The 25,686-nt window shown below is 41.8% G+C and overlaps 2 protein-coding genes across 2 annotated transcripts in view; both read left to right on the forward strand.

Moving 5' to 3' along the window:
- Positions 1-6,721, forward strand: part of acap3a (ArfGAP with coiled-coil, ankyrin repeat and PH domains 3a) — an 83,179-nt gene extending 76,458 nt beyond the window's left edge. The window contains exons 19-24 of the mRNA XM_069659870.1: positions 936-1,025; positions 1,226-1,315; positions 1,444-1,670; positions 1,870-1,979; positions 2,238-2,348; positions 2,435-6,721. Of these exons, the coding sequence (XP_069515971.1) occupies positions 936-1,025; positions 1,226-1,315; positions 1,444-1,670; positions 1,870-1,979; positions 2,238-2,348; positions 2,435-2,582 (776 nt within the window). The 3' untranslated portion in view covers positions 2,583-6,721. The remainder of the gene's footprint in view (positions 1-935; positions 1,026-1,225; positions 1,316-1,443; positions 1,671-1,869; positions 1,980-2,237; positions 2,349-2,434) is intronic.
- Positions 6,722-10,735: 4,014 nt separating this feature from the next.
- hipk1a (homeodomain interacting protein kinase 1a) lies at positions 10,736-24,473 on the forward strand. Its single transcript, XM_069660320.1, has 17 exons — positions 10,736-10,938; positions 11,950-12,683; positions 12,888-13,261; positions 13,367-13,490; positions 14,679-14,798; positions 14,905-14,991; positions 15,201-15,382; positions 15,483-15,633; positions 17,616-17,820; positions 17,965-18,083; positions 18,347-18,484; positions 20,124-20,275; positions 20,975-21,127; positions 21,301-21,471; positions 21,563-21,756; positions 21,995-22,125; positions 22,699-24,473. Exons 1-17 carry the CDS (start codon positions 10,902-10,904, stop codon positions 23,110-23,112), a joined length of 3,486 nt encoding a protein of 1,161 aa, XP_069516421.1. The 5' UTR covers positions 10,736-10,901; the 3' UTR covers positions 23,113-24,473.
- The last annotated feature ends 1,213 nt before the right edge of the window (positions 24,474-25,686 follow it).

Below are 25,686 nucleotides of genomic sequence, written 5' to 3' on the forward strand. Positions count from 1 at the left end.
GACTGTTGATGGTGCCTGTTTGTGAAACTTGTGTACCATGGGGCTCAAGTTTCTGGGGAAGTTGTTATGAATATTTTGATAAGAGGAGAGGACAGCTGAAGAGAGACAGGAAATGTGGGGGATGACATGCACCAAGTGATCAGCAGAGCGGGAGTCGAACCTGCGATCGGTGGGGCCTCTGCACATGGGGCGCCTGCGCTACCAACTGAGCTGAACCAGCGCCCCGATTATTAGACAGACAGATACTCTATTATTGATCCTGAGGGAAATTTAGGCATCCAGTAGCTGACAAGACATATGAAATCACTCATCTGTCAACCAAACCCCCTGAAAGAAAATGATAAAATTAGAGATAAAAAATAAAGGCTATTAAAATTACAACTACACACTGCAACATTGAGTAGCGGCTGTATGGAGGTCGGGCAAATTTAAACATGATGAGAGTTAGTGCAAAAACAGGACGGTGCAATTGTGCATAAAGATTTATAGCCATAAATAAGTGAGCGTTAAAGTGTCATAACGCTTTAAGGCCTGGTGTAAATTTGCTTCCCCCTTGCCGTCACCAAGAGGAGTCGTACAGTCTTCTGGCCAGGGGGACAAACGAGTTCCTGAGTCTGTCTGTCTGTCTGTCTGTCTGTCTGTCTGTCTGTGGAGCAGGACTCATGTTTTTATACAAAATAAAATGTTAATATTTAGTTTCACTTCACAAAAAGAGCAACAGACTAAATATTTTTTATCCAGATGGTTGAAACAAAAAACATTTAAACGTGGAAATACCTGGAACAGCATTTAGGTTATTTTTCTGTGAATTGGACGTTTAGTGATTGTGGCTTCAGTAGCTCAGACAGCCCTTTGTAATGCTCCAACAAAAGTAGTCCATGTTATAATAAAGAAGACTTTTTTCACCTGTTAATTTCACCTGTGTTTCCTCACAGCAGCTGCCAAGTTCAGGAGAGACTCCCTGTTCTGTCCTGACGAGCTCGACTCGCTCTTCTCCTACTTCGACACCGGATCAGGGCCTCGAAGTAAGCGACTTTCTTGATCTCTTCCCCAAAAACTGTCAAAGCATTCACCCGATTTTGGATGAGACGTTTGAGCCTTGTGTTTCTGTACAAGACTCTTCTTTGTTTGCGTGATTCTGTTCCTTTCAAACAAAAAACTGATGAGCCAGAAAGAGACAGCGGTAACTAATGTGTCCTTGTTCTGGCGTCTCCCGGTCCGGCAGGCCTGAGCAGTGACAGCGGGTTGGGAGGCAGCACAGACGGCAGCACAGACATCCTGGTGTTTGGCTCAGTGGTGGACAGCGTCACAGAGGGTGAGTGCAGTGGGAGAATGTGAAACAGATGGTCCTTTATAATGAACAGTATACACCAGGGCACATAAATGCAAAGAAAGTTTGCAGCAGAATGTAATGAGTCCTCCTCGTCTCCTCCTTGTCGTCAGAGTGCGAGGTTTCGGAGGACTCTAGCGGTGAAGCCGAGCTGGAGGCCGAGCCAGAGACGTCAGACCCGGAGGACATCAGAGACCTTCACCCCGGAGCGCTGCTCTACAAAGCCTCCAAAGCACGCAACCTGCCCGTCATGGCTGAAGCACTAGCCCACGGGGCGGATGTCAATTCGGTCACTGACGAGGACGAAGGAAAGACACCCCTCATACAGGCTGTGATCGGGGTGAGTCAGTCACTGAATTAGGCATACAGGAAGCATCATATAGCCGTGCATCTCGTTTAATGTTGTAGGAATTGAACAAAACTACCTAAAGGACTTTAATTAGTCTCTTTTTTTGGTCTGGAAAAAAGTAAATATAGACTTAATGTGTAATATTTGTTGTTTCATCGTCAAGCTAACCTGTGTTGTTTCTTTATTTTAGGGTTCGTTGATCGCTTGCGAGTTCCTGCTGCAGAACGCTGCTGATGTCAACCAAAGAGACGCGAGAGGGAGGGGCCCCCTGCATCATGCCACATATCTGGGACACACGGGGTGAGTCATGAGCCGGAGAGAGGCTGTTGACTCCAGGCTGCGTTCGAACACGTGGAACTACAACTCATGTGGCTTTGATTACAATAGATGTGCTTTGTCGAAGATGTGTTACTTCCTGCGCAATGACGCATGACGACAAAGTGTTGGCAGCTGTAGTTTATGCTTCATATTTTGGAATGATTTCCGACCCTTTAATACCAATTCTGATATTTTATTTCTTGACTGACAGAGTTATGTCTGTTTCTCTTGTATTTTCAGGCAGGTGTGTTTGTTCCTGAAAAGAGGAGCCACACAGAACGACGGGGACGAGGATGGACAGGACCCTTTGAGTATAGCTGTGCAGCAAGCCAATGCAGATATAGTCACACTGTAAGTTCAGTCATTCTCTCCATGAAGGTTTTATTCTCTCTGCTGTCATGAATGCTCCTCTAATGTCTTTCTTTTCTTCCCTTCAGACTGCGTCTGGCGCGGATGAATGAGGAGATGCGGGAGTCTGAAGGACCCTTCGGACAGCCAGGTCAATACCCAACCAGCAGCCCCACTGAGCAGCAGTATAAGAAATGCATTCAGGAGTTTATCTGTCTCAACATAGCAGAGTACTAGACGTCAGGTTACACTGCAGTGCAGGGGGTGCCAGTAAACATACGACTGACTGACTTAGAGAAATAGTCGGGGGATCTGTGCTTCGAGCTCGTTTTCCTCTAACAAAGGACGTTTCACTTCTTCTCTCCATCCGATATATTTTAGAATAATCACGTGTTCCTCTCTCCAGCACAGTCTGCTCCTCGCTCAGGATCACACAAGAACTCAGTACTAACCTCCTTTAATGATGTCACATTCAAGTGTTGCCAAATATAACGCAGATGAGCTTCGTCTTGTGCACATCAGAACAATCACAGCAGAGTTAAGAAATCACTGCCAAGGAAGGGTTATCCACTGTTGTTAAAAAGATCTTTTAGTTGCACTGTCGCTTAGCAATCAATAGACCACTGATGAAGTCATCAGCAGTGGATTATGGGAACAAAGTTTCTCTTTATTTGGAGGTTTTAGAGGGAACAGGGTGCTCTGAACCAAAGACAATTCTACGTTTAATTCATGTGGCTGAGCTTTAGTGCTGCGTGGGAGGAGTTATTTCCTGCTCCTCATTCTGGAAAGCCCAATCTTTTTATCCTATAGACAGTTAAAGTTCAAAGTTGCACCTTTACAGCCGGAATCATCTTCAAAATCTCCGGTTTGGCTCATTAATACAAAAGATTAAAAAACACTAAAAATATCTGGTTGTTTGTTAAAAAGTCCAAGATACAAGCCTGTGTAAAGATGAGGACACCTTGTTCAGACTGCAGGCTGCACAGTGTTGCAGTGGTTAGCGCTGTCGCCTCAGAGCTATAAGGTTCCTGGTTTGATTCCGACGTAGGGGGACCTTTCTGTGTGGAGTGTGCATGTTCTCCCCGTGCATGTGTGGGGTTCCCTCCGGCTTCCTCCCACAGTCCAAACACATGCTCGTTAGGTTCATTGGTGACTCTAAATTGCCTGTAGGTGTGAGAGTGAGCATGAGAGGTTGTCGGCGATCAGTCCAGGGTGTAACCCTGCCTCTCGACCAATGACAGCTGGGACAGGCTCCAGCCCCTTCACATTTTAAACCAGATCCAATAGAACCAAATCCTGATGTGGTTGGATCCGATTAGCCTAGACTTTCTAACATCAAACTGGATACAATATTGATTCGACAAAATGAATTCGGGTCGGCAGTCTGAACAAGGCCTACAATTCCCAAGGTGCATTGTTGCTAGAAACAACCAATCACAGAGCTTTAAGTTCTGCTGCACGGCGTTGGCAAGTAACTAAAGACAGATTCTGCAATTTCACATTTAATTCTTTGTCAGTTTTGGATGAATTCAGTCTAAACTTAAACAACAAAGTGTTTTTTATCAACACTGCTTTGGTTTGTGCCGCCAGTGATGTCAATACACCGTGGCAAAGGCAGTTTGGTATCGTACCAGTTATTTAAGTCTTACTTAGAGCCGCCTGCCATACCAAAAGGAAGAGTCCTGCGCTTTTATGTCCGATAACATGGAGTAAATCATTTATAGAAACATTTAAAATGGGAAAAAAGATTTGGGAATAATACTTCCAGAACCAGCAGCACCTCCCGCTTCACAGCTCAGTACATGTCTTGTAGCACTGAAATGGAATAATGACAGTTTGTCTAAACAGGGTGCTGCAGCCATTCACTCTCATAGTCAGGATCAATTAAATCTGAGCTGACGATGTCATTTGGATTCCCTGAGGATCTGTTGTTAATGCACGGGGTGGAGCTCTTGTTATTCGGTCGTGAGGGGAACAGTGAGGCTGCGAGGAAACGACGCAGAAGAGTTTTGATCGAGGAAAGCTTTTATTTTTAATCAAAAGCAAAACGATGCACTTTGAATTTTGTTTTTGCTCATGTCGATGAACTTTTCTTTTTTTTTAAGAACAGACTCGAAGGCTTTTGTTTTTTAATTTATGAGGAAACGTCCAGAGCAATAGTGCAATGCTAACGTCAGTGCAGAGGATCTGTATTTTTTGTATTATGTTTGACAAACGATGCAGATGGTATTTTTTTAAGCTGGATATATTTTGTTAGACTTTATTTTGCTGAGCACTCACACACACAGCGTCAGTATTATATTCTCGGTATGAGAAAGAGAGCCGATACTCCACAGTTTCATAAAATATAATCACTTTGAAGAAGGACATTTTTGATAAATCACACTAAACTAACTTACTGTATGTACAGTATTTGTTATAACGTTTGTTTGTGGTGATGTATCACGACTAGGCCCATATTAGATTCGTTGCATGGTCGGCTGTTGCCCAGGTCTTCCTACTCGATGTTGCTTTTGTTTACTTCTGTGCCCAGTGTATGTGAATATTTGACATTTAGTATTATTGAATAACGTTGATGTCCATATTATCTACTGCCAAATCATGACGACAGTGCATGGAAAGACATTCATTAGACAAATGGATGCAAACAGGCTGAACACTCCTCTCCCACTACTCTTCCATTAGCTGGATGATGTTAATGCAAAAAGCTTGATGACAATGAACATGGCAGCAGGGACGCTGCCAAAAACTGTATTTATTGATCCCCGTAATGCTCTGAAATTATAATTTGACCCGTTTGGTAGCTCTCAGTGAATGGCTGTGATCCAGAAACTATTAACGCGCATAGATGATTGAGACTGTTGAGGTTTAGTTCAAAACCAAAGACCACACAGTTTTCAGAGAGCCGGCAAGTGTTTTTACTATTTTTTTTACTATTTCTTCAAGGCTGGAGGATCCAAAGGGATTTTATTTTTAAGGGACTGTATGAAAATTATTCATGTTTAGTTTTGCGCTCTCATCAACCCAGGAAGAAAAGCCCCCCTGGTTAACCTGTTTGAGCCTGAAACCACCTTGCTGCAGTAATGTGCTGGTGTAAGGGTCTGTGTTAACCCAAAGGTCGACAACATCTAGACAGCTTGCTCTTGGTCAAAGGCATGAACATGTGAACTTAAAGTCGAGCTGAAATGACATTTCGAGAGTATCTAGCTTCCGTATCGTGACGTATTTCCGAGTGAAACAGGACGTGCAGGCGGGACATATCATTAGAGGGATTTGATTTGATCGTTGAGAAGTGGGCGTAGACAGACGTTCTCCACAGCGCTAGCTAGCTAACTGACCGAGCGTTCTTGGTGCTCTGCGGCTAAATGTTGCAGATTGATTGGTTGAAATTGTTTGGTGCTAACTTACGTAAGCACGCGTGAAATTTAGTTTTACCGGAAGAAAAAAATAACAGATTTTGATATAAGAATACAAAATTTTCTGCAGCAGTGGATTTTCTGTATTTTTGGCCTTTATTGTCAAATAGATGCACAATATTACAGAGGATGTGATCTAAAAGGATTAAAATGACATTTATCATTTCACCTCGACTTTAAGTTCACCAATAAAATGAATTGATTTCATTTCAAAACTTAATTTCACTATAAATACATTTGAAAGTTAAGCGGTTAACTTTTAATCTTTTCATCATCGTAATAGACCCCGCTTCCTTCAGCAAAAAGAAAAATAGATTATATAGATTAAATAGACAAAATTTCACCTTCCTGCTGACTAATTTTCATACAGTCCCTAACTTGAGCCTCAAACAGGTCGGAGCCCTTTAGCAGCTAAATGTTTTGGCAGCCACAGACAGAGCAGCTCACTTATCTCCTCCTCTCCCTTCTTCCTGCTCGTCAGTGATCGATTCAAAGCACTTTGAAAACACTAAATCCAGCCTTTTCTTACTTTGTGCAGTACTTGGTGCGATAGCTGTGGGAACTACGCACCAACTTTACTAACAGGAAGCAGGTTTTTACTCGATGAATGATGTCATCACTGACCAAACTGTGACTAGCGTCACGCCACTGAAGGATTAAGTGTTGTACAGTATTAATGTGTCTGCTGTGTTTCAGTCAGTGGGTCATAAACTTGACTGTTGTGTAAATAAACTAAAAACTATTAACACTTTAACTGCCTGCTTCTAACATGCAATTTTTAACTCTTGTATTTTTCTGTCTCTGACTGTTAACTGTTGGATTTCTTTGTTATTGTAAGAGAACGTGTGTCTCTGATTATACAGTACCTGTGCATATTAACACTGCTACCTTTTTGTTCAATAACTCCTCCCAGTGTCTTCTAACATGGTACTGAAAATAAATGGAAGATGTGACTGAAAACTAACCTTTCTCTTCTCTTCATTTTAATGACCTCTTTCATTTTCTTTCACCAACTTTTACTGCAACTAACAGCATTAACAGCCTTCTAACTTCACCAGCTGTTGGTGCACTTATTATGGATCAAATATCTCTGATTTACACAGCATGACACCATGATATATTGATCGTGAATAATCAAATCTGAATTATGTGTTTGTGTGCATGGGGAGTTTCACACTCCACTTCCACTGAGGCCTATTTTGCTCTTATAAGCAGGATATAGATGTTAAAGAATGGTTTAGGACCCGTTATAATGCAGCTTCAATCAGATATAAGAGCATATTAAGTGTTTATTAACATATTTATTAGCTTATAACTGTAGTGAAGCATCCATGACTGCTTATAAATGGTTGATAACACATTATAACCAAGCTGCATCATATTTAGGGATATGGGATTACATGCAAACAAAGCCTAACCTGTGTAACAAACATTTATTAAATGTAAACATCTTAACAAATCAATGGCTGGTTTTAAATCCATGAAAATGTGGAGTTTAATACCTGTTGTGACAGTAATTCCACCTTAAAGATTTGGATACAGCTTCTTATAAAGATTAGATGCTTTACTTTGTCATAGATGAGAGTAAACTGAATATTTTGGGGGGGGTTGGACTGTTGTTCCTACAAAATAAGACTTAATTTTAAAGGGTAATTACACCTTTTTTTTCTTTTTACATCTTATAGACAATTCAATTAAGTGAGAAATAATTGTCCAATTAGCTGACAAAAAAAATATTCACAGACCCCTGAATACCTTTCAACAAGGAAAAATGTGTACACAGTGTGAATAGTTTTTAACATTTTTTTGTTACTGTTATTTATATTGTCATATTTTTTAATCTTTTTATTGCCACCTACGTTTTGTCTTTTTTATTACTTAAGTACTTTATTTAATTTGCCTGTTTTGTGAGCTGCTTTAATGAGTAAATTCCCCCTTTGGCGGATCAATAAAGGTTATCTTATCTTATCGTATAATATGCTATAGTTAGTCGGAGGTAGCATCAAAGGAAATAATCAGAATCAGAAATACTGTATTTATCCCCGGGGAGGAAATTCAGGCGTTACAGTTGCTCTGACACACAGAGAAGCATGGAGAAATATAGCAAATATGAAGAGAAGTAATAAATATTTAAAGTATGTACATTATATATACAATAATAAGAACAAAGGTCAATAGAAAAATTCTGAGAAATGGGCTCTATGGTGAAATACACAAGGACCTAAGAAATGTAGTTAAGTACAGTACTGAGTAAATGTACTCTGTAAGTTTCCACTACTGTGTACAGGATACCGATAATTAACCAGTGCATGGTATTTCAGTTGTTGACAAATTAATACATTCATCAGTTCCTAAAAAATCCCCTCATATCTGCTTACAGCTGCATTATAACGTGTCAGTGTTTGTTTTAAACTGGTGGAAGCTTGTTTTGTCCAGCAATAATTAGTAAGGTTTAATTAGCTTTATTTCCAACAATTTATAAACTTTTTGTGTGTTTGCATGCAGAAATCTCAAATTGTTAATCATCTCAAGCTTTCAAAAGATAGTAGTGAATGAGAGCAAAACATTTGAAGTGGAAAGTGGGATGAAAAGAAAAGACTAAAAAGTGCTTGTAAAGAAGAAGCTCTTGAGTGAATGTACGTCTTAAATTCACCACTAGATATAAACTATTTCTAACTCGTGTTTCTCTCGGACTAAATGTGTTAAAATAAGTGTTACCAAAAAACCACATACTATAAGTTGTGTAGCCTCTGTGATCTGTCAGCCTGCTTCTCTTTCTCACACATACAGAAACAGGGAAAAACCAGGAATGTTCATTCCTCTTTTTTTAATTAGCCGAGCCTGGGAGCTCTCATGGCACACAAAAGAGTTCAGCTGCTTTTGTTGTGCCGGTAGATTCAGCGGCTGCCATGGACACCAGGAAAGTAAAGGCCCAGAATTTGGAGAGTTGAAAGAGGGAGGCTTCATGGTGCCTTTCCATTCATGAGGCTTTTTTCTTACCCGGGGCTCCTCTGCTCTCTGTTTTTCCAACCCTTCTGGTATTCATAAAAGATGTTTTGACTGTCTCGCCTCATTTTCATCTTTATTTTCTGTTGTTTTCTTCTTCAGGAGACGCCACATACCTCGACATCTTCCGAGAATTTTCCCACATGGCGTCGCACAACCCGGAGAAGCTGAAACGGAGGAGTGTGCACTTCCGACACTCCTTCAGGTAGTCGGCCAGGAAGAGGAAAGAAACTTGAAAAGCCTTTTTCCACATTGAGTCACAATAACATCACATCCTCACTCAACCTGAGCTTTGAATTCGAACCACATGGACACAGAAAAAGCCTTTTATTTTCACTTTTATAATAAGCCAGAACAGTTTGTTTATTCCACTGAGAAATGTACAATCTAAAGTGGATTAAAGTGAAAGAATTGTGTTAACTTCATGATGCATTCAGTGTCTAGAAAAGCTGCATTACTTCTGCAAGAGTCATGTGCTGATCTTAGATTGAACTTTTATTTTGAAATGAGGATCTGCTGGTCTTTTCCTCTGAAATGTAAATAAATATAAAGCTTTTGTACAATGTTAGATGAAACTTTTGATAAAATGCCAAGCACTTGTTTAGTTTATTTCCTCTTTTTGTATAATGAATTTGTCCGCTGCATCAGTTCCATTATTCTTATCAACATGTTTGATTTATTGAAGGAATTTCATCAATATCTTACATAATTGTCCTGTGTTTGTAATGCATGCATTTACCCTCATTATATTCCATACTTAAACTTGAATTCAGCTATGTGTCATATCATTATCAACAATCCAACATCCTGAAGTCACAGTGTTACTTCTCTTGATGAGCAGTTTATTTTGTTAAGCAATGTGGACTATGCTGGTGTAGTCTTTGTCGTATTTTTGTTTGAATGTACTTGCAGTACCACTATGAAATACAGTGCTTCTTTTACTGTTTACATGCTGTAGAAGCATTAAATGCTAATATATCTGAATGAAGAGAAATGCTGATGAAAGATGGATGGAAAATAAACTTTGTCTGTGTTTACACTTGTGCAACATGAGATCTCTGTTTACCAGAAAGAAACCGGCAGCATCAGATTTCTGTGTAGCTGAAACAACAGCGCCATCTGGTGCTGAAATGTGAGACTAGTACCATCCTGCATGAGACGTACAGTAAAAACTTGTGATAGGGCCTAATTTATTTTATGAGCTTGTCATTATAGGGTTTTTTAAATAATGAGTTTCAGGCTGGGGTTGTTTGAGGGACAGGTGTAAAAGTACATAAAAAGGGCACCAACTATAAACTTGTGATGCATTCATGGTGAAACATGCCCAAACCTTTATAGGTATATGGCATTGAATTGTATTTTCTCTACCGGAAGAGCATCCTAGATGGCGCATTGTCACGTTTTACTCCAAATTGTGACGCTGTACAGAATATATATTCATATTTTTAGTTTAATGTTTAGTAGTTACACTGTATTTATACAGTCTGAGTTACACTTGCCAAAAGAAATTAAGCGGGTTTAAAGTACAGTGTGTGTGTATCGTATGCTACCGAATCGAATGAGTGTAATGTAGCATTTAAAGTTAAGTACCTCAAAATTGTCATTAATAACTGTACTTAGGAAACTTTCCTGTACTAGGAAATGTATTTAATTACATTCAACCACTGTTGCATACTGATTCTGGTATTTTTACACATCTAAACGATGGTACAGTGTCAGATTAATAAGTGAAACTAACTGTTGTGAACTTTAGATGATCTTTGGCTTTACGACTGCAGCCAACTGTCTGTGCCGTTGACGTCCTTTACGTCATCCCGGTACGTCGGCAGGGCAGGAAGTACGGCGAGCAGTCAGTCTGTGATGATGATGGAGCCCTGTCTGGGAGACAGCGCTCATTACGATGCTGTCTGACACTTCTAGTGACATTTTGCACATCTCACCCGCCTGACTAGCGATGTGACTGTAGATTTGAGTCAGATATGACTCGGATGTTTGTAGCTAGCTAGCTGTTAGCTTAGCCCTCATCCATACTGCTACAGTGGTCTAGTGCTCCAGCAGCAGGCGGCTAGCAGGCTCAGCTGATCAGCTGCTGCACCACACAGAGCCCGGTGAGAAGATGACGAAGAGGCCTTAGATGTCAGATCAGCGACGGAGTGTTCAGTCAAATACAGGTATTGTCATTTATGAACAGGTAAAGCTTTTGACTGTCAGGTAGCTGTTTTATCGCAGGGGCGTGTACAGACAACAAAAGGGGCGGGGACCAAAAACTAAATTCCTGACCCTGATGTGTTGTAAAGGTAGGACATTGCAGGTAGACAGCACACGTTAATGAAATGTCACAGGTGTATTCAATTGAGTTTGGTGAGAACTATTGTATAGTTTTATTTTAATAAGTCTAGAGATGAAAAAAAATAGTTTATTTTAGGTCAAGTAAAAAACACAATCTTTCCTATGGCTCTGTTTTTTTTCAAAATTAGCCTTAATTGTTGTAAATCTTTAGCTTTAGTGCTACATCAGCCAATCCCGCAAAAATACCAAAACCAACACTGAGGATTGTTAAAGTTATTCTTAAAGAGCAGCTCCAGTCATGTTTTAAGACACATAAAAAATGCTCTGCTTGAAATAATAAATTGTGTCTGATATGTTTTTTCTGCAAATATGTTTAATTACCTTCCCAAGGCATCTCCTCTTTCTCCCTCATTAAAAATTCCCAAAGCTGCATAGTGCCCGCCCACTATGTGCTACTTTTCTCCTTTCGTTAAAAGCCGAAAAACAATAATTAATTAATAGTAATTAATAGTTGTAACCTTAACGTTAGCTGTCAGTTTACAAAAATTACGATGACGGTTACAGCCAGCTCCCGCATTGCCGAAGTGGTTGCCATAGGTTCCACATAATGATATGCTTGGTACACTGCAGTTTAAAAGCAGACAGGCCCAGCCACGGAGATGACTTGTAGCACATGAGATGTTTACAAGGTTAAACACTTGATTTTCACTGGAGCTGGTCTTTAATATATATATATTTATATAAAGAAACAGAAATTATATTTTGATTATTTTGACAGGTATTGCGTATAATTCACAGTTGGTGTGAATGATAATTTGTGCATCACAGTTTTCAAATTATAATGATGTGTCACTTATCAGGTATGGGTTGCTTCTGATCTTTAATCTCCTCAGACATGGCGTCCCAGCTCCAGGCGTTCTCCTCTCCCTCCGTGTCCTCTAGTGCCTACTCTCGTTCAAAGAGGCTCAAAGTGGAGAACCCCACCTGGGAAGTGTCCAACCAGCTGGGAGATAATGGATACTACCAGCAGAGCCCCACCCAGGCAGCTGCACCATCCACTTCAGGCTCTAACTTTAATCCAGTCTACATCGCCAACCAGGTGCCCCCGCCCACAGCCGGCTCAAGGGAGCAGACAGTAGTGCGGGCGGCAGACAGCACAGGCAGCCTCCGCGGACCTCCCTCCTCCTCTTCTTCCTCCTCCTCCACAAGCCGTCGTGTGAAGGATGCAGAGTCCTCCTCCCAGCCGTGCGATCTCTACCACAAACAGTACAGCCTGAAGAGGAAGAGCGAGGAGGTGGACAGCAGCGACAGCGTCCAGATCCTGGAGGAGCTCTCAGCCCCCGTGGTCTCAAACCGCACTGCTGGTGGAGGAGGAACCACCACGGCTCAGTCCATAGCACATTCAACCTCTACAACCAAGAGCAGCAACTCCCACAGCGAGGGCGACTACCAGCTGGTGCAGCATGAGATCCTGTGCTCCATGTCAAACAGCTATGAGGTGCTTGAATTCCTGGGACGTGGCACTTTCGGACAGGTGGCAAAATGCTGGAAGAGGGGCACAAACGAGATAGTGGCCATTAAAATCCTGAAGAACCATCCTTCTTATGCTCGGCAAGGTCAAATTGAAGTGAGTATGTTGTGTTGAAATGAATAACTCACATTGGAAATGGATGCAATTTCCAATCAGCCAAATTTACTCTTAAAATAACAAAATGCCCAGCTAAGACGTGACATGACCATGCTAAAAGCCTGTAAATATAATAAGTGAAAACATGTTAAAAAGTCTAGATTATACAATTATATCTTCCTCTCCCTCCTCCCTGTTCTGTAGGTGAGCATCCTCAGCAGGCTGAGCACAGAGAACGCAGACGAGTTCAACTTCGTCCGCTCATACGAGTGTTTCCAGCACAAGAACCACACGTGCCTTGTGTTTGAGATGCTGGAGCAGAACCTCTACGACTTCCTGAAGCACAGCAAGTTCAGCCCTCTGATGCTCAAGTGTATACGGCCGATCCTGCAGCAGGTCGCCACTGCGCTGATGAAGCTGAAGAGCCTGGGTCTGATCCACGCCGACCTGAAGCCCGAGAACATCATGCTGGTGGACCCTCTGAGGCAGCCGTACAGGGTGAAGGTCATCGACTTCGGCTCCGCCAGCCACGTGTCCAAAGCTGTCTGCTCCACCTACCTGCAGTCGAGATACTACAGGTGGGTGTGTCAGCCTGGACTGCATCGTAAAGGTTTGGATAATGACCTCATTGTGTTTGTAATATGTTAAATATGTGATTTTGTTTTTGGTCCATGTGCTTGCAGAGCTCCAGAGATCATTCTGGGCCTTCCTTTCTGTGAAGCGATCGACATGTGGTCTCTGGGATGTGTCATCGCTGAGCTGTTCTTGGGGTGGCCTCTTTATCCTGGTGCCTCAGAGTATGATCAGGTCAGCTGAGGGGCATGAATACAGTCAGAAATACAAGCTAAAGTTGTTAGAAACATATTTTCTAAATGAATAGTTTGACCTTTTAGGAAACCTGCCAAAAGAGTAGAGTGAAAACATGCTCACTAACAAACACGTTATGTCATGTTTATTTAACCTGTAAAAAGTTATTAATTGAGAACGTATACTTTCCTATAAGAATTCCGAATCTTGAACAGACTTATATTCGGACCTCAGATCCCATCGGCTATAGTCTGACAACGCTATAGCCTCTGGGGACAACTGTGAACATGCCGGGCGTGTAGCCAGCGGTTTGTGACAAATGACTTCCAGTCAACACTTCCTTTTCCGCATGCCGCATTGTTTACAGAAAAAGAAACAGTTTTTCTTGTGATTGACTTTAATTAACGGATCTTAAGTTTGCTGAAATTTAAACATCATGATGCAGATTAGTAAAAAGTCTAAATGAAGCTTTGTCAGGTCTGTCCTCAAGAGGAGAAGAAAACGTATAAAATGCTCGTTTGTTGAACGGAGGACGGATCGATTATCACTGATGCATTCAAGGAAGTCGGGAAATCTTAATGCTGAACGGCTTTCGTTACTCAGCGTCAAGGGAATTTATCTCAGGTTGAATTTTAGATCTAGAACAGATTGTCAGCTAGACGTCTGTTTATAAAGATTAATAAGAAGCTAAATCATCATCATCGGGATGTCATTACAGTGGATTACGTTCCGCCTGCTTTTGCTCCCCACACGGACTGTTTTTCCACAGCCTACAGATTCTACATTTCTATCTACATTAGAATGATATAGATCTATAGATATAGATGATATAGAAAAAGGGAGACATGTAATTCCTGATAATCAAACTTTTCCTTTAAATGGTTTGAGCACTTTTTCTGTGAGTGTTTATGTGTGCAAGGTGTGAAAAAGTGCAGTTTATTTATGTTGTGACTCTGAGGGTGTCAGACACAAGAGGAAAAGGGTTTTAATATAAATACCATTGTCACTTATTAATAAGGTAACTTAACTGTTTAACTTAAATATTGACAGTTTTTTGACATGAATCAAATGTGTGAACCAGCAAGAGGCTGGCACAAGCAGTAGCCCTCAGGACATATTAACTGTTAACCCGCTCACAAAGTTTTTGAGTTTGTCTTCTAGCAACTGACATCTTTTTTTTCCTCCCAGATTCGCTACATTTCCCAGACGCAGGGCCTTCCAGCAGAGTACCTGCTGAGTGCAGGAACAAAGACCAGCCGCTTCTTCAACAGAGGCCCCGACTCCAGCTATCCGCTCTGGAGACTCAAAGTGAGTCACTTTGCTTCACAAAGAGATGCACTCAATGTTTAATATGCTGTCAGAAGCATTTGTTCGATACATATACTGAGATCTTTTTGATGTTCTCTTTCTGCAGACGCCTGCAGAGCACGAGGCGGAGATGGGCATCAAGTCAAAGGAGGCGAGAAAATACATCTTCAACTGTCTGGATGATATGATGCAGGTGAGGAGGGGGTGTTTAATTTCCGTGATATTGTTGCTGGAACTGGTTCTTTTAAATCCCCCTCTAGAAAATAGTCAAATCGCTTGTGGGTGTTAGTCTGCTTAAAACTGTAGTTTCAAAGTATTTTCATGTGTTGACTTTGGGGGCACGAGAAAGCCTTAAAGCGTTGCAGCTTCACAAACGGACCTCTTCTCTTCCTTCCCCTGCAGGTGAACATGACAAACCTGGAGGGCACAGACATCCTGGCAGAGAAGGCTGACAGACGGGAGTTCATCGACCTGCTGAAGAAAATGCTGACACTAGACGCAGACAAACGGATCACGCCCATGAAGACGCTGAACCACCCCTTTGTTACCATGACTCACCTGCTGCACTTCCCTCACAGCTCACAGTGAGGATTGTGCTTATTGTTAAAAAGGAATGATTACAGTGGCTTTTTAGGAATCAGTTCTGCTCATGTTTGATGACTGTTTTTTAAACTTTTTTTACAGTGTGAAGTCCTGCTTCCAGAATATGGATATATGCAAACGTCGATGCAGCGCCTTTGAGAATGGAAAAAATATGTTTGCCAGCAACAACACCCCGAGTGCAGCCACAAACCTCACCGTCACCTTCAGCAGCCAGCTCAACCAGCACAATCAGGTGAGAATGTTATCTCTGCTCTGCCTCATTCTGTTCAACAAAACTTTACTCCTGATGGTCCGGTTTTCACCTGCAGGAAACCGGACCATCAGGAGTAAAGTTATAGTTGTAATAACAGTCCGGGGCCTCATTTATCATCTGTGTGAGTGCACAGTTTTGTGCCTAAACCATGCATATGCTGGTTTTTTGCACTGAATCTCATTTATCAGTTTCTTCTTGTGCTGGAGCTTGTTTTTTTAAAAGACGTGCACTTACATTTAAAGTCGAGCTGAAACAGCATTTCGAGAGTATCAAACTTCCGTATCGTGACGTATTTCCGAGTGAAACAGGACGTGCAGGCGGGACATATCATTAGAGGGATTTGATTTGATTGTTGAGAAGTGGGCGTAGACAGACGTTCTCCACAGCGCAGTAGCTAGCTAACTGACCGAGCGTTCTTGGTGCTCTGCGGCTAAATGTTGCAGATTGATTGGTTGAAATTGTTTGGTGCTAACTTACGTAAGCACGCGTGAAATTTAGTTTTACCGGAAGAAAAAATGATCGGATTTTGATATAAGAATACGAAGAAATTGATTTTCTGTATTTTTTTTGGCCTATATTGTCAAATAGATGCACAATATTACCGGGGATGTGATCTAAAAGGATTAACAGGACATTTATCATTTCACCTCGACTTTAAAAGCTTCATATGCGACATTTTACACATCAGTATTTCCGAAATCGAGTATGTCCTTTGTAAATATATCCTGGAAAAATAAGTTCCTATAAAGAGAGAGAAGTCAAACTCCCTCTGTCTTTGTTGTTCGGCTCCACGTTACCGTTTCGTGCGAGTTCATATACGAGAGTAACATTCGGGACGATAGCTAACTCACTGTTGAATGTTACGCTTGCTTGCTTAGTGTTCTGTAGCGTTATCATATCACGGTCATCCTGTGTAAGTAACCATGTTAACGGGGGGCTGTAGCAACATGCATAGTAAAGTGTGCTAACATAAGCCCGCAGCGGTATAATGCTGCAGGTGAGCTGTAAAATTCATTCTGTCTAGATGAACCTGTACATGCCTACCAACCAAATTCAAGTGTTTGCTCTGTTGTAATTGCTCAGTTGTTGCAACATAGTAGAACTTAACACGTAGAAATGTCTGCGAAACGGTACAGCAGAATAAGTCGGGCGGAAAAAGTAGCAGGATGTAGGTTGGCGGAGGCGTGGCGTTTGTTTTGGTTTCATGCTGGTGCTCAAGTGCGACATCTACGGGACATAAAAGTTGCATATTAAGCCTTTAAATGCATTTAAGTTAACCACATAAAGTGCCAAACTTTCTGATACAACAAGTCTTCACTCAACTGAAAGGAAATCGACTGTCAGTGCCCCTGCCCCTCCTGTATCTTTATAAATTTATGTTTGTTTTGATCTTGGTGTTAGTGAAAAGTTTGACATTATGCACTTTGTCTCAGGTCAAAACATAATTTTGATTAAACCTGCTTAATGTAGGGAAGGAAAACCTGCACACTAAATCATTCAGGACTTAACTGCGTTTTCCAACTGATTACTAATTGTGTACTAACAACTGTAGTGTGGAAATTGTTGGAAGAAATAACATCATTGACAAGACAGGAACAAATTAGTTACAGTGTAAGGTAGGGAAACTTGAGCCTTCTCCTGGCACACTACAGTACAGGACAGATACAGTATGTTCACCTTGTTGTCTGTTGTTTTCTGTAACAATCTTAGGTGCTAATTTTGACTCTTAAGGAGATGTGGTCCGTCAAATTCAAGGAGTGTCTGTTTGTAATGAACTTTTATAAGCAGGTGCAGATGGATTAATAATGAATAAATCATCAGTGTTAATTGCTATGTGCGTTTCCTTCCTATGCACACATCTAGAACTTGTTCTGTGTTTAGTTATTAATCGAGGGCCCTGAGTTTTCTTGCTTAGCTCGATTTGTCTGTTCAGGCGTTGACCTCAGTGTCTTCTGTCACAGATGGCGTCTACAGGAGGCCAGTCTCTGTCCCTCAGCAGTAACGTCCCGTTGCTGAACTACCAGCCCGGCCTCTACCAGCAGGCCACCATAAACATCCCCGGGCTGACCCAGCAGGGCGTCCCCCTGCAGACCAGACCCACCCAGCTCTGCACGCAGACCGAGCCCTTCCAGCAAACTCTCATAGTTTGCCCCCCGACCATACAGGGTAAGAGCGCCAGATTTTAGTGGCATGTTATCAGTTACCTTGTAAATTTAGAGACCTTAAAAGATGTTTTGTGCTATTAACTCTACTACTGCTTTTATAAGTGATATGACTTAATTATAAACCGCCTCCATCTTTTCCTTTTAGGTCTTCAGACATCCAATAAGCCTTCTGGTTACCCAGTGAGGATGGACAACTCGGTACCTTTGGTTCCTCAGAACCAGTCCTCCCAGTCTCTTCACATCCAGCCCGGCATGCTGGCACAGGTAGGACCCACTGCATGGCTACTAGTGTCGGACTTTAATGGTGTTTTATTGAATCAGATTCTATTGAAAGGAGTTATTAGGCATTGGTACTTGTGTGTTTGTATTTTATCTTACTTTACACTTCTTCTCAGCGTTCTTGTTTTGATGTTGTCACTAACTGAAAAATCTTGATCCAAAGCCTCATGTTTGGGATTGTGTTGAATACGGAGCAGGTGTGTTCCACATGTGTCCTCTAACTCCTTCTACCCCCTCATCACCATCAGGCCCCCCTCGACCCCCTGCTGGTTAGCAGCCTGTACGCCTCTTTGACAGGAATGCCGAGTTTAGACTCGATCCGGCTGCCAGTCAGCTGCAGGGGTGAAAGCCTCGGTGGTTTACTGGATCCGAGTGTCTCCATACCGGTAAACACCATCATCACAACTCTCTTCTTTCTCTTTCCTGCAGAAAGGTTGTGGGATGAGTTTGCAACTCACTAATCTTAAGCTTTTGCTTGCAGCTTCAGGGGCTGGATGCATAAAACCGTGTGTCACACAAACATTCGTATGCGTTCTTTTTCAGATTTATAAATCAGCATGTACGGCATGTCATGATTTATGAACCTCAGCCATGTAAAGCTGGGTGCGAGGGCAGGAGTCCATTTCTACTGCCACAACTAAATGGAAAAATGGATCCCGCTCCATTACTCCTTAGGCATTAGAGCCATGTACACCGCTGCATCAAGCATTAAGATCTCCACCAATATTTATTTAATGAAAACCTTTATTACAAATGTCAGGAGTGTTAGCATCGTCATTTCTTCCTCTCCTCATTGTGATGGAGTTCGTGCAGCTTGACAAACCAGAAACGGAAGAAGTTGAAGAGTTAGCGTGGCCAAGGAGAAGTGACAGAGACAACACACTTTGAGGCGTAGTGTAATGCCAATTCTAACAGACCATTCCTCGTGCTCTGTATTTAACCCTTCAGATCATGTGGTGTCTATCTACTATCTGATCTTAGAATCACATTGTAAGCAATCTTTACCTACAGTTCAATAAGACAGACAGTCTCAAGAGTGCAGAGAGATGAGAACATGTGCTAAGAGAAGTAATGTGAGGTTGAGGCCACTCTATCGCGGATGGTGCATATCTTCACCTAACCCCTGAGTCCGTTTGGGCCTTACCGAATATTTCTTTACTCTACGGCCTGAATAAGGGAAATTCGACAACACTCATCAGGTTTAATTTCAGGTGGGCTGTCTTCTTCTGGACCCTCTTTGTTTTTCACATCGCAGGACTGCATGACGTGCATGCTGAGCCATAGAAACTGACAGACGTTCTTCTGTCTTTCTTTAAGCTTAGTTTGGTATTTGCTGCTTCTCTCAGCACATTTCTTTCTCAGCAGTAACAAAGCAGCTCTCTCTGCACGGGAATAAGTCTGGAAACACAATGCACAAGATTTCATCATTCAGTAAGAACCATTGTGCGTTGGGCTGGGAGCCACAGACAGCTTAGGGAAGTTGGAGAGTACTCAGAGTTGGACCAACTATAGCCAACCAAAACACACACATTAATCGGTTTTATGCAGCTAATGTTAGCTTCTCTGTAGCTGGTGTCTCTGGGCTGCCCCTGTCTTCTTTCTTTCTGGACCCTCTTTGTTTTTCACAGCACAGCACTGTATCACATGCATGCTTGGCATCTGAACCTGAGGGAAATGTTGTGTTTTTTCTGGCTTGTTTGGTGTTTACTGCTTCTTTCAGCACATTTCCTTCTAACCAGAAACAAAATCAGCTCTCTCTGCACAGGAATAACTCTGCGGGGGTCATGTCGAGTGTGCTCAGAGGTTTAGTGGCGTCTGCTGGATGTTCTGGTTTTGGACGGAGATGGGAATGTTTGTGTTTGTCTACAAGCTGCATGTGCTAATCAAGCATTTTACTCAGAATTAATCTCTAAGAAAATAACCCCAATTTCTATTCTTCTATGATCAACACACTGCACTTTGTTCTCCTCTGAAACCATGTGCAGTTTCTAACTGGCTAATGTATGTGCGTTTGTGTGCTTATAGCAGGGCTGGCCTGCGGGCACACAGCAGATCCTCATCCCTTCCACATGGCAGCAGATGCCCGGCATGGCCATCCACAACCCGGGGCAGGCCGTAGTGCCCGACTCGCCCATGGGTGCCCCGATCGCAGACAGCCAACAAGCGTCAGGCTGGCGGTGAGTTTAGTCGGACAGGACTCTGTCTGTGTGTTCATGCCGTTTTTAAAGGGGACATATTTTAGCTATGCAATCAATTTTCTATTATTCTAATGTGTTTTTGAATCACGTTGGTAAAGTTTGTTTCGTAATTTAATTATTTTTCGGAGCCTCTCCTTCCTCCTGAAACGAACAAGCCGTGTTGCCATTCAAAGGTTACACCTTAGCCACGATTGGCTGACAGTATTTGGAGTGACCGCGTAGCCCCTCCCCCGTCGTGTGCGATCCCACGTGGGGGAGCAGCCGCACTGCACTGTCACTCCAAAGTTGTAGAAAACATGGCCGCTCTAGGATTGGTTATTCGGCTTTATATGTATGAGCCACAATCACCAGGAGGTATCGGAAAGTAAGTTGAAATCTTGACAAAGACTTGACTACAAGCTCGTGCAAGAAGGCCGCCTGAGGTGAAAGACGGTGAATGACGATTGGTCGATATCAGCGAAAGCAAGGTTCTACATAGAAACCTGCAGCTGCTCTGAACGGCCCATTTCAGAGGCGACCTTTTTAAAAATGTAATTCTGGAAAAATCACTTTTTCACTGTGAACAATAAACCCCCAAAAATGTGAAACCCATGCAAAATATGAGAATATCCATTTAAAAGATGTGGTCCCTTTAAAACCAAAGCTTCAGGTCTTTGTTTTGTTTTTCCCTTCTCACAGGGGTCGTAACGGCAGCCAGTACGATGCAGTCAGCCAGCAGGACTCTGGTGTCGGCCGTCACGCTGCCTCACAAAACCACAACTCAGGAGCTGCTCAAACGAGATCCCAGCAGGGCAAGAGGTCAAAGGCTCGACATGCAGAGAGCAGAGCCAGGTATCCTGTCAGGCTGACATACAGTCACATTATCTACATGTTGTTTGGGAGGCAGGTCATACATAAATTATAGTGATGGTTGTTTGACCCAAAACAGAAGGCCCTGCGCTGAATGTGCTGTAGATAGTTTTTTAGTATTTACAGTAAAAACAGTGAGCATCTTTGTCCTCCAGGCCTGTGTCATCAGTTCATGCAGCCTCCACGGTGGTCCACAACACTTCTGCTTTTGCTGGTGACCAGTCTCAGCCCATCATCATCTCTGACACGCCCAGTCCCGCTGTCAGCATCATCACCATCCACAGCGACTCAGAGGATGAGGACGACAGGAAGTTCCCTGCTGCCTGGTGCGCTCACTTCCTGTCCGAGTTTTCACCAATGACAGCACTTTTATGTTACAGATTTTGTTATTCAGTCCTCTCTTATTCTGTCCTGCAGCTCAGGAACAAGCCAGAGGCCCAACGTGATCAGCTGTGTGACTGTACACGACTCCCATGACTCGGACTCCTCCACCAGCAGCCCCCTGAGCCCTAAGACCACCTCGCAGCCCACCAAGTCTCTGGCCATCATCATGCCCTCTGTGAAGAGCCAGCCAGGGGAGAGCACAGCACACAAAGCCCCGGCAGCTCCAGGTCCTCTAGGGCAGAGAGTCAAACTCAGCCCACGATTGTTTGAATTCTGTTGATCCTTAAATATCATTCTCTAGTCTTCTAGAGCTTATCTTTATAGTAAGAACTTCGTATGGTTGCATAAAATGAACCCTGTGGATCCATATTGCGTGCATGAATAATCACCTGTTATCTAAACTTGATATCTAAGATCTATACTCTCTTAGTGCTCAAAGAATTCTGTCTAATTTTGCACCTGTAGATCAGCCTACAAGCGGCTCTGGGAAGTCTAAGAAGGGGTCAACTCAGCAGTCGATTCGACAAGGAGATTCCAACACCGATCGCCATCCGCGCGCTGCATCCAGCAGGTCTCAGCCTCTGAACCTGAGTCAGGTAACAGCTTTCAAATGAAGCTGATATTTGCTGCAAGTGTGGTTCCCAGAGTTTGATTCTGTTTCTGGAGCAACACTTTTGGGACATATTTCCATTTTGTTTCATTACAGTTACAAAAGCAACTCCATTGGGTTCTTTAGAAGAGATTGGTTTACTTAACAGAAAACAAACCTCTTTCTCCTGATCATTGAGAAATATGTGTTATCCATTATCCAAAGGCATATCCCTACTTTTGAGATTGATCATAATATTCTAGCTGAATCTAGCTGGCATAAATTTGAATGTTGATTTTGTCTTAAAACAAGCCATTGCCAAAATACTGGAATGGTGTGAGTGGTAGACGGGGTACGTTTTTGGATTCACACTGCATGTTAGGATTTTCAGAAATTGAAAACCCCAAAAGCTCGGGTATAGAAGGCAATAGAAGTATTTATTGTTATATCTGTTAAATAAGCTTTACATTCTGATAGAAATCAATATAGATAATGCTTTCATATAAAAAAAAAAGAAGCACATTGAATGTGTTGGTACTGGAAGAGACCCTCTAGAGTCAAACGTTCTCTGTTCTTTCAGGTACAGCAGTCTGTGATGTCATCATCCCACGACCAAACAGGAAGCGGCAGTTCCCTGAGACGGCAGCCCACATACCCCCCTCCTGTCTCCTCCCACTCATCCTACCGCCTTCATGAGAACACCCTCTTCAGCTCGACCCCGAACCTGTACGCCTACCCGGCCTCTGCCGCCCTGGCCTCAGTGTCCCAGGCTGTGGATCAGATGCAGGGCGGCTCGTCCCGTCACAGCAGGGCGGGCGGAGCTTACTCTTCCCTGGCGCTGCTACAGAAAAACAGCAGCCTGGCCCTGGGAGGGCCTGCTGCAGGACAGTATGGAAACCACCAACAACAGCAGCAGCAGCCGCTGGGAGGGCAGCCTTTCCACCACTCCAGTGCTTCTTACCAGCGGAAACTGAACCAGTATCCCTACCTGTGATAAACAGACCTGAAGCTCTGTATGAAGACCAAATGGAGACCGACACTAGAGAGGAGCACAAGCTCATCACGACTGACTGTGATCAGACTACCTTTCCTGAACCTTTTACTTTCCAGTCTTTATTTCTCGTTTCACAGAATGTATTTATATTTTAATCATAGTCTGCTTTTTTTACTTCTTCTTACCTTGGCATAAAAAAACCCTGTTCAAAGCCACAAACCCGTGCTGTTTTTAAGTAACTAAACAGTTACACATTTCTTCTTATCTTGTCTCTGTAGTACAGTACAGTAAGTGTTCAAAATGACACAATATGTACGAAGTTAAAGGGCTGACATAAGCTCTTACTGAAGAGTGTTTACATCCACGGGTAGGTAAAATGTGAAGGAACTTCTGCCCTTTTTATAATTCTACCTACAGATTTTTATTAAGTTTATTTCTGAAATGTTAAAACCTAAATTTTACACTTTATTTGCGAAATGTGTCTTGAGGAGAAACTGACATGTGCTGCTCTCTGCTTTAATTATTAATTCTTACTATTATTATTATCAAAATCATCGTTTTAAAGTCGCATTTACATTTTCACAATCGCCTTACTTATATATAGTAATAATGTCTTTTATTTTAAACTTTAATATGTAAGGATGTTGTGATAATTTAGATTATGTTCCATGAATGTGCTGTTTAATCTGTATTGTGAAAAATATGGAGAAAGTAAGCTACGTACTGTACTGTATAATGACGTGTCACTGTGTCCTTGTAATGTTTTCCATGTTGGTTCTTTTTTAGTACTTGGACTATATTTATATGTTCAGTATGCTGAAGTCTAGGGTGTTGTATTTAGAGGGGATTGTCAAGTTTTCTACAGTTTTAAAAGTCGTTCTTAAGGTTGCATGTGTCTGACATGGAGTAGCATTCGAGACAGGTTCGTAAACTGCAGCGTCACTGACTTTCAGCTTTGCTTGCAGAAATAATGTTACATTTAATTTGTACGACAGAAACATAAATGATTTGGGGAAACCATAAAAAAAAAAAGCTCTTGTCTTGTGCAGTGATGTTTGTGAAGTAAAGCGTGTGCATAAAATCTGATTGGGTATCACACTATCATTTAAAGTTAGAGACATTTAGGTTGCAATTGTACAATTCACAGTAATGTGTTTTGAATTGTGTAAAATCAAACCTTACACAGATGATTTATAAAGATATAAATTGATGTTCACTATGTAACCGCTTCTAAACAAATCATTGGTTTGGTGAAAGTTGGTTGTTCTTACAATCCTGCTGTGTTGTGAAGTGCTCCATTACATGAGACACAAAATGAACCTTAACCCGTATGTACGCAATAAAATCTTCTAAAAACAAAATTTGGAGACTCATTGTTGATTAAAATCTTTTTTTTAACCTATTATTAAATCTGAAATACATCAAAATTTATATCCCGAACCCAAGAGTATTCATTCAGAGAAGGCTGTACCTAAAGACTGTTTTTATATTGAATTATTTATTTATTCTAATCAACTGGTTTGAGAATTTTTAATCAGATTTTTCACAGATTCCAATGTAACGCCTCCTTTTGTTCAGCCATAAGTCAGAATCCCAAAGATAGTCAATTTTTACAATATAAAAACAGAAAAAGAGGAGCTAGTAACAAGGAGTGTTTGGCATTTTAGCTTATAAATGACTCTAAACACCAACTTTCATGACTAAATCTTAGCAAAATAATGAAATATCCATCAGCTTCGGTTGTAGTTGGTTTTGCTGAGGACTCGTGTTAACATAGTTTAAAATTAAACAAACATAAAACAATAACCATTGTTGGAATCTTTCATATCTGCCCTGATCCCTCTGAGTTCTGGGAGGAGCAACATGCTCACCTGTGCTGGCTGGACTCAATTAGACACAAGTGAACTCAATCTCCCTTCAATCAGGCTCTTATAAATAGGGGGAGAACCCATTGCTCAGTTTGCTCTTCCTCCAACCAGACCTGTGTTCACCTTTGCCTGTCTAGTGCATCAAAAAGGCTCAATTCGACTTTATTTAGTATTTAATTTGTGTATGTTTCTCTGTTTGGAGCTTAATCTAACTTTGTCCAGCTAATGATAATTTACATGTCAATTGAGAAGTCATTTGTTGAGATAATTGAAGACATGGAACTAACCCATTAGCCTATATACTTTTTCTCTTTGTTTAAACACACTTGTCAAGAAAAAGGTGCAACTGTTTGCATATATTAAGTACTTTTCTTTGGAATCTCATGTCTCACTGCCTTTAATTTGTTAATCTGTTGAGTCATTGAGCGACTGTTAGCATGCTAGCGCTAGCATGTAGCTTGATATGGAAAAGAATGGCCTCACAGGTCTTCAAACTTGGCAGAGAACTCTTAAGGACTCTCTTTATTTTGGGGGGAGATGCCATAAATATAATAAGTTACTTGTTTAAAGACTATAAGTTTGAACTACTGCTGTCCATATGTTAGTATGCTAACTTCAGCATTTAGCTAAAAGTGCCCTAAGGCAGCAAAGGGCTGCTAGCATTGCAGCATGTGCTCTTTTCAAGCAAAATGCCATAAATATACTC

This window comes from Semicossyphus pulcher, unplaced genomic scaffold (genome assembly GCF_022749685.1).
Source record: "Semicossyphus pulcher isolate SPU_LCO1_2020_fin unplaced genomic scaffold, fSemPul1.0.p SCAF_13, whole genome shotgun sequence".
NCBI classification, from domain to species: domain Eukaryota; kingdom Metazoa; phylum Chordata; class Actinopteri; order Labriformes; family Labridae; genus Semicossyphus; species Semicossyphus pulcher.